At 40.9% G+C, this 9,799-nt stretch overlaps 1 protein-coding gene across 1 annotated transcript; it reads left to right on the top strand.

The window, feature by feature from the left end:
* Positions 1-4,329: 4,329 nt before the first annotated feature.
* Positions 4,330-8,601, top strand: GHRL (ghrelin and obestatin prepropeptide). Its single transcript, XM_083602613.1, has 5 exons — positions 4,330-4,427; positions 4,634-4,782; positions 4,893-5,006; positions 7,263-7,371; positions 8,441-8,601. The coding sequence occupies exons 1-5, from the start codon at positions 4,400-4,402 to the stop codon at positions 8,458-8,460; spliced, it is 420 nt and encodes a 139-aa protein (XP_083458739.1). The 5' UTR covers positions 4,330-4,399; the 3' UTR covers positions 8,461-8,601.
* The last annotated feature ends 1,198 nt before the right edge of the window (positions 8,602-9,799 follow it).

Raw genomic sequence — 9,799 nt, 5'->3', positions numbered from 1 at the left:
GGTTAATTTACAAGGCCCTTGACAATTTGGGTGCAGGATACCTCAAGGACTGTCTGATTCATTATAGCCCTGTCTGATCACTGAGGTCTTAAGGGGAGTCGCTGTTAGTGGCCCCCCCATGGCAAGGATGCACAGCTTATATCAGGGGTCAGCAAACTTTTTTGGCAGGGGGCTGGTCCACTGCCCTCAGACCTTGGGGGGGGGCACGGACTATATTTTTGAAGAAGGGAAAAGAAGAACAAATTCCTATGCCCCACAAATAACCCAGAGATGCATTTTAAATAAAAGGACACATTCTACTCATGTAAAAACACGCTGATACCCGGACCGTCCATGGGCTGGATTTAGAAGGTAATTGGGCTGGATCCGGCCCCTGGGCCTTAATTTGCCTATCCATGGCTTATATCAGGCTTCCTCAGCTTCGGCCCGCCAGATGTTTTGAGACTACAATTCCCATCATCCCTGACCACTGGTCCTGCTAGCTAGGGATTATGGGAGTTGTAGGCCAAAAACATCTGGAGGGCCGAGGTTGAGGAAGCCTGGCTTATATCCACCAGCAGCTGTGCATTCATGTGGGTCTACTTTTATGGAACTCCATTCCAGCTGCGGCAAATAGGCCCCTTCCCTTTTTGAACATCTAATGCCTACTGAAGCCTTTTATTCCAGCAGGCACTTTAACTGAATTCTGATGTTAATAGTTTTCACTGATTTTTATACTTGTTGTGTGTTATCTGTATATCACTTAGAGAAGATAGTAATTGAGCAGTATATAAATTGCTTGAGTTGTGAGCAGATAAGTGCCTTGTTCAAATATCCCCTCTGCTGTGAACACACATGCAATCCTATGCATGCGCACACAAAGGTAAGACCCCTTATGTTCAGTGGGGCTTCCAAGAAAGTGAGCATAGGATTGCAGACATAAGCAACTGCAGTGTTAGGCTGAACAGGCTCCTGTAAGGATTTTGATATAATGTATGTGATGTGTTTTGACCACTTTACATCCCTCATAATGCCCTACATACCCAAGCTGGCTACAATTATATTAAAACAATATAAAAGCAAATCAAGCCACAAAGCCAACGATAAAAGCAAGAGCAGATAAGATCAGCAACAGCAAAATAAACCACCCTGGCCTGTCTAAATTCAGATGGCTGGTGGAAGATCACCAAAGAGCTGGCTCAGTGGGGGCCCCCGGAAAGGGAATGTCAAAGCTGCTGCTAAATTTGCTATAAGCATTATTTGTACGTATCTCAGATTTGAGTAGTTTTCTCCCTTTATAGATGTTGGCTTAAACACTTAACAACTGTAACATTCTGTTTCACTGGGGGGATAAATATTAAGAATAAGTGTTTCCGAGAACACTTATAGCTCAAGCTATTATGTCAGTGCCATAGCAAAGAGAGATGCTTTCAGCTGAAAATGTTGCCCTCTTGCCCCTCAAACCCAGCCCAAAGCGAATGCTTTGTTTTAATAGCAAAACCTTCACAAAAGGTCAGGTTTACTTGTTACTTTTCTGTCTACAGTTTCCATAACTAGCTCAGAATCTCATCACCCAAGCCATATGTCTGGTTTTTTTTAATGGTGTGAAAAATGGAATGGAGAAATCTACCATGTTGGAAAAAGTACAAACTTCCCTCCCTAAAGAGGGAGGCATATTTGCCAGTGTTGTGGTTGTACCCTAATATTCAATTTTTAAAAACCCACCTATGGTGCTGTGGAACATATTAGGCACTTTGCTAGGTAATATATTGGGTACATTAAGGGTCTTTACTAGAGTGTTCTGCTGCATGAAAAATGATTTATTGCCTTCTGTTGGTAGCATGATTTGCAATCCTACTTATCCTTCAGTTCAAAAGAATTTACTTCCAACAAGTAAGCTTAGGATCACAGCCAAACTATAAGAAGTAACTGGGAAAAGCCAATAAGTGCTTTTTGAGTAGTTTGGATCAATTTAACCATATTGAAACTATCACACAAACAGGGAAGCGAAAGAAGAATATGTAGAATTTTAAGTTTCCCACAAAACCAAAAAAAATGTTCTCTAGCTAAAAAAATTATTTATATTTTTGTCATATGGGTAGCTAAATGTGTTGTAGATATTCCTCCCTTCAAAGCAGTTCACAAAAGCACTGCAACTAAAAAATGGCAACAAAATAAAACCAGCATCATTTGCAAGGAGGGGGGAAATCTGAAAACTAAAAGCTAGGTGATTTTTTTGAAAGTCGTAACAGCATGTCAAAGGCTTAAAAGCGGAAGGCCCAAATGAACTTCGCTAGGGTGAAAATTGGTTGTGGCAACAGAAAAGTCACAGCTTCTCCAAAATAACCCTGGGAACTGTAGTTTGTTAAGGCCTTTGTTAACAAACTACAGTTCCCAGGATTCTTTGAGGCAAGTTGTGCCTTAAAGTGGTATAAAGAGTACTGTACTTTAGATGCATGGTGTGGATGTGACGCCAGTCTCATGGTGCATGCAGCTGTAGCTCTGAATGAGATTGGATGCAGAGCAAGGCCCTAATGGACAGGCAGGATTCTATGGGAAGAGGTGGTGCTTTCAAATATCCTGGCCTCATACCATTTAAGATTTGGGAGGTAAGAACCAGCAGGTAGAAAGGGTACATTACACTCCTACACACCATGATAATGATAATTATTCTGATTGTCGCTAGATCAACATGGCACAGCCCCTTTCCATCCCACCCACCACTCTAGTGAAGTAGTCTCCAACTTTTTCAGACCTGAAATCCACCTTCAACCCACACTTTGCATTTGGGAACCCAATTCTTAATCAGACCATATATTTGTATAGTGTTAGTGCTGCTGTCTGTTGTGAACAACCTTGGATCACATTGTGAAGTGGGTCCTGGTCCACCTGTTGAAGAGCAATGCACAAAAGGAGCAGCAGGAAGGGGAGGCAGGGAGAAATGAGAAGGAACCAGACTAAGGCTTGTTCTGGCTCAACAGATAATGCTCTCAGAGGATCTCTAGCATATTTCCCCAAAACTGGATTTTTGGAAGCCGTCAACCAGTGCTGCAGGTTCAGGAAGAAGGGCATTGGGAGCACAAGAGTGAGGAATTAATTTGCATCGTATTTCTGTGTGGAACGTTCCATTTATGAGGATATCTGTGGGGTAACAAGTCTCATATAACTAACCTGCTAAAATCTAATTAATGCATTTAAAGGTTAATACCAGAGTAAGATGTCATGCCAGGCTTAGCTATATCACTTCCCTTACCTTGGGAGGAAATAGGTAATCAAGCCTATTGTTTCTCCCCAGTCTACCTGAGAAGCTCAGCATGTGAAGAGGTTTGAGCAGGTTGCTGCAGCTCAACTGCATGACTCTTACCAGCCATTCTGGTGTTCCTATATCAATCATTTAGGAACTTTTACCACTTTGCAACCAAGCAAGTTTTATTGCCTGTGCAACTTTTCTGAATCTGATCTTTGGACAGTTTGTAAGTAAACCATTTTTTAACTTGCCAAATGTGTGGTCATTTCCCTATGCTGGGATAAGAGGGAGACTTCTTTTTAAGGGGACATTTTGGAACTCAGAGGGGCATATTTTAAAGGTCTAACTGCCTATATTTCCATGTTTTGTTTTGTGGCATGTTTTGTGGCTTTAAAATCTGCACTAGGGTTCTCTCACCAAAGAATAGTACTTGTCTCAAACTTGGATCTTGCCATCCAGGAATTCTCATTCTCTCTCCCCCCCCCCTCTCTCTCTCTCTCTCTCACACACACACACACACACACTGCTTTTTTTCTTAAAAATTGTTTAGGGGTACAGTGGTACCTCGGGTTACAGACGCTTCAGGTTACAGACTCCGCTAACCCAGAAATAGTACCTCAGGTTAAGAACTTTGCTTCAGGATGAGAACAGAAATCGCATGCCGGAGGCGTGGTGGCAGCAGGAAGCCCCATTAGCTAAAGTAGTGCTTCAGGTTAAGAACAGTTTCAGGTTAAGAATGGACCTCTGGAACGAATTAAGTTCTTAACCAGAGGTACCACTGTACTCTCATTTTGACTCAAGAAAACCACTATAGTGATTTTATAGCTCAAATTGGGATTCACAAAATGTTTAGGGGTATGCATCCCTCCAGAAAAAAGCACTGTGTGTGTATGTGTATATGTATATATGCGTGTGCGTGTGTGTATTTGTGCCAGCTGTATCTTATTATTTTACCCTTGCAATATAAAAATTCTTAGACAAATCAAACAGATTTTTCCCAGAAAACATTAGATTCTTGAAGCTAATGCATCAAACGCATTTCCTTATGTTTACTGTTTAACTTAACTGAAATGTGTTTCCAAGGAATGCCTAATACTACTTGGACTGAAAGGTATTATGTACACAAAGCAAACATTACTGATGACTATTTAAAGGCTTTCAACACTGCTCTCCATGAATTCATACGTGCAGGAAGTATTGGGTAAGACATTTTTCTACCTCTTGCTTAGCATTGTTTTACATTGTTAAAAACATTATATACAGAGTTCATTAATGTATGGGGATCCTGGCTCTATGTGCCAAATTTTATTAAATGATGGACTAATTAAAACTTTAGCAGTTCATGTGATTCGCCTATTGAGTTTAAATAGTTTATTTTAGAATGCACCAGTTTTCTTTGTGTTGCAGGTGGATACAGCTTGAATCACAGGCATCTTTTAAAGACAACCATGTTTATCAGAAACATGGTGGTAGGAATGCTTCTTATCTGTTCTCTCTGGATGGAGACCACCACAGCTGGTTCCAGTTTTTTAAGTCCCGAACAACCAAAAACTCAGGTAAATGCTGAACACATCGCTACGTCCCCACACTGATACTTTATCAAAAGGTGTTTCATCCTGGACAGTTAATCATTTGCCTATTGGGTTTGCATGTGATTTGTTTTTAGCAGCGAAAAGTCTCCCCAAAACCTACAACAAAGTTCCATCGCCGAGATGCAGAAACATTTTTGGATGTTCATGGAAGTGAGACTGAGAGAGACAGCAATGAAATAGAAATAAAGGTAACTACTCCATAAAAAGGTAAAGGGACCCCTAACCATAAGGTCCAGTCGTGGCCGACTCTGGGGTTGCAGCGCTCATCTCGCTTTATTGGCCGAGGGAGCTTCTGGCGAACCAGAGCAGCACACGGAAACGCCGTTTACCTTCCCGCCAGAGCGGTACCTATTTATCTACTTGCACTTTGATGTGCTTTCGAACTGCTAGGTTGGCAGGAGCAGGGACCGAGCAACGGGAGCTCACCCCGTTGCGGGGATTCGAACTGCCGACCTTCTGATCCCTGTACAGGATTGTCCTCAGACAGTTTGGGGGTCAGATAACTTCATACCCTCCAACATTTCTCCAATGAAAATAGGGACATCCTAAGGAAAAGTGGGGTCAAATCAGATACTGAGATGGTCCCTGGAAAATAGGGACATGGAGGGTCTACTACTCCCCACCCCTGCTGCCCCAAATCTACTTGTACCACACAAATTAAGAGTAAAATATTTCCCCTCCTCCCAAAACATTTTACTGATGTACATAGTATCTTAACAAAAGGGGGAAAACCCCCATAATTTAAAACATAGCATTTAGCATTTTCAAGTACAAATAGCCACTGCCGAAAATCATACTCCAGCCAGAGATCAGTGCATATACAGATAACCTCATGCGCAGGGATATGATTACAGTATGGGTAACCCAAAGGGCCCGAACCTTGAATCTTCTATGTTGCATCTCGGATCTCTTGCCTCTTTCTACTCACTTTTAAAACTTTTATTTTTCATTTGCTTACAAGGCAGATAGCGGTTGTAACTGAAGTCTTTTTAGTATTTAGTATCTAGCCACTGAACAGGATTCTTATTTGCAGCAAGAATGAGATAATGAAGGACAGGACCCAGAAACTACTCTCTGTGTATAAAAACGGGACATTCTTTACCACCTAATTTGGTATTTAGGTTTTCCAATAACCTTGAGAGAAGAAGGTACGAACAGAAGAGTTAGATAAGCTTTGCTGATAACTGGCTGCTTTGCATTCTTGCTGTGTCTGAAACAAAATAATGTCCTTGTGGCATGGATAAACTATTTCTGTGGCTCTCTGTATATACTGACGAAATAGAGCAGGGTCTGGTCTGTCTATACAGTCTTGTCATACAATGTCCAGGATAGTGTCAAATGTCTGTTCCCAGAATGTTGTGACAGTATCACAGGGCCACCACAAGGTACAATAGGGATTTCCAGTCTCTCTTGCACCAGAAACACAACTAAGTCATGCAGGAGTAAGGCGCTATGTCTGCAGAAATGACTTGTGCACTGCAGATGAGGTTGTCCTTAAAAATTGTTTCAGACTGGTTTCTGAAATGGAAGCTCTTATGTGGCAGCTTCCCACACAGTTCTTAACCCTTCCATATTGGCCACAAAGCTCCAAATGTAACAAATTATAAATAATGGAAACTAGGCCCTATCTTCTAGAAGTAGGTCCAGTCCTCCCATTAGGCAAAGTGAGGCAACTGCCACAGGCAGCAGGTGCTGGCGGTGCACAGAAGCACTCCCATGGCTGTTCTTCATAACCCCTGAACCCTTTCCTTTCTGTTGAAAGACAGAGGTTCAGTGGAGGATGTTATCCCTTCATTAGTGTCGAAATAAGATTCAGTTTTCAGTCCAGTTATCTTTTCATCTTGTCCCCTGCCTCAGGCAGCAAAATGTTTTGGGCCAGTCCTTCATGGAAATCATTTGTACACATAGATTCTGAAAAAAGGTTAATGACCAAGCTACCTGGTGAGCACTTTGTAATTTGGATATGAATGCTCTTGCCTGGTTTTTCGGAGGCCAACTAGTTCTTTGGCTATTTTAGGCTTTAATAGCGGATATAGAAAACAAGTATTTAGTTCTATAAATATTGCCTACAAAGTGTAATACAGTGGTACCTCGGGTTACATACGCTTCAGGTTACATACGCTTCAGGTTAGACTCTAACCCAGAAATAGTACCTCGGGTTAAGAACTTTGCTTCAGGATGAGAACAGAAATCATGCTCCGGAGGTGCGGCGGCAGCAGGAGGCCCCATTAGCTAAAGTGGTGCTTCAGGTTAAGAACAGTTTCAGGTTAAGAATGGACCTCCGGAATGAATTAAGTACTTAACCCGAGGTACCAATGTAGTCTGGGATGGTTTTATACAGTATTGTGTTTTTATGTTGTGAACTGCCCTGAGTTGTGTGGGTATATGGTAATAATAAATAGTAGTAATAAAGTCTAACCTTAACGTCCTGCAACTTTCCTTAGTTCACTGTTCCCTTTGATATTGGCATGAAAATCTCAGAAGATCAGTACAAAGACTATGGCCCAATACTGGAGAAGCTTCTGGAAGACATACTTGTTGAAGGCAATAAAGGTAACATTTCCTCATTCAAGGAACCAGGGTTTTTACCCAAATTCAATCCACAAGGTATTTGGAGATCAACTTAAATAATAATAATAGTAATAATATACCACGTATAACACATTTTGAATATCCTCCCCTAACTACATCAGTCCATGCAGTGATAAAACAATGACATCAGCTGCAAAAGCAACTCAGTGCATTCCCTGCTTTTGTACAAGCTGTAGGTTCCTTTCAATCTACTTGATAAATACCTCAGCTCTGTTTCTAGCCCAAGTCATCAGAAATTAAGGCTGCACACAAATGCACATCTACATGGGAACAGAACTTGCTTGAGTAAATTATGCTTAGGATCTGGTTGCACACCAACAATCCTAAATAGTTACTAGAGAATATTCCTCTTAAACAAGTGCTTCCAAGTAAATATGCTTAGATAGGAGGACTGTATGCACGAATATTATAGGATTATGCATTCAGAACGAGAAGGGCACCATGTTTTTTATTTGTAAATCTTGTGCATTTTCAAACCCATGTCATGATTTAATCGTATTTTGAATGTATGGGACTTGTAATCTTTGTGGCAAAATGAACTCCAGCTGTTATCCATCACAATGGAAAACAAACCTATTTTTATGTTCCAGATTGGAAGTGATGATGGTGTAGGGGACCCAATCTAAACGAAGCATAAGGCTCAGGAAATCCTGTTGGCACCCCTGTAGGGTAGCACTCCTGCTAAAAGACCAAGTGTTCTATCAATGAAGTCACCCACTAATGCAACAAGACTTCTTATGTGCTTGTCTATATCTGACCCAGTGGGTTGGGGAAACCCCCATAACTAAGAACAGATTCCAGAATTATTATTATTATTAATTTTTTTTGCTGAAGCATTCTCTACCCACTTTACTGCTATTGATCCCATGGAGTTAACACTTTAATGTATGGGGACAATATATATATGCATATAGCTTCTCATGTCTACCTTCATTCATATATTACTTTCTCTATTAACAGGTAGAGCCTTAAAAGTCATTGTACATTAACATAGCTTTTTATATTAACTACTGCCCTGTTGACCTTTCAGAAAGCCAAGAAACACAGTGAAAAAACAGCTGAAAATTGAGATGCTGGATGCATAACAACTTTACATTAAAACGAGTTTCATGCTTTGAATTCTACTGCTTCAAATCTTACTTTATGCTATCTGACATACCTAATAAATGCCTTTATTACAGAATGTTAAAAGCATATCTGGCAACTTATTGGAAGATTCTGTGATGGCAAAGCTACAGAGTTTTTTAAAGAAATAAAATAAAATATGCAAATTAAGAGGGTTAGCAGAAAGATTGTAATCCGGGGAAATAGCTGGGAGACTAGAATGAATTTAGCTGGATACTATTGATTGCCTCATGCATTTGTTGCAGGAGAATAGAATATCTGAGCTTGTGCTTATTTATCAGTTTCTAAAACAGAGTGGAATTAAGTTTAAGGAACTATATAGAAGCAAGTAACACATTCTTTCATCAAAGGAAGTACTGTGTTGACACTAGGGAATACAATTGCTACCACAAAAAAGGATGAGGTTCCTGTTTATTAGCTATGATCTGGATCGCAGGCATAACTCTGCAAAGAATGACTTTTTTTTTGCTATGTTGCATGCATTTTAAAAAAGCAGGTCAAGGGACTCCTAAATTCTACTTCAAGGCAATTGAGCCACATTAGCATATCATGCTAAACTATACTATGTCCCATGCAGACATACTAGCTCCTAAGAAGATCGCAGCCTGGGCTTTTTAGGTCAGTACAGCATGGCAGCGAAGCCAGTTTGGCTTAACATGCTGTCCAAACCTGGGTTGATAGTTATGGTCTTTCCTTCTTAACAATGTCTTGTAGTCGAGGTTTGTCCTATGGTTAACCCTGACCCTACAGATTGTGATTAAGGAGGAGAGACCTTAACTATATTTCTGGGTGAGAACACCACACTGCTAGCATTCTGCACTGCCCTAAAAAGCCCAGGGAGGAGCAAAGTGGGTTAAGTTCCTCCTTCACCAGGACATAAGAACCTGCTGGATCAGGCCAGTGGCCCATCTAGTCCAGCATCCTGTTCTCACAGTAGCCAAACAGATGCCTGTGGAAAACCCACAAACGGAGCCTTATCACAAGAATACTCTCTTCTCCTGTGGTCTCCAACAACTGATTTTCAGAAGCTTAGTGCCTCCAACCAGAGAGCCAAATCATTCATGTGTTTATAGTAAGCCAAATCGGGAGTTGAGGGTTTCAAGATATCAAACAGCTGGTGATGGTGTTTTAAAGATAGAAAAGTGAGAGCTGTCTTATGACTGGAAAGGGAGAGCATGGGTTTATTGTTATTCCTGCATATAAACATACATACATACATACATACACCTCACACACGTGTGCAGAAGGAAAAAGTTACTTAGAA

The sequence above is a fragment of the Podarcis filfolensis genome (assembly GCF_964270895.1).
Source record: "Podarcis filfolensis genome assembly, chromosome: 2".
NCBI classification, from domain to species: Eukaryota; Metazoa; Chordata; class Lepidosauria; order Squamata; family Lacertidae; genus Podarcis; species Podarcis filfolensis.
This window is presented reverse-complemented; position numbering and strand designations above follow the sequence as displayed.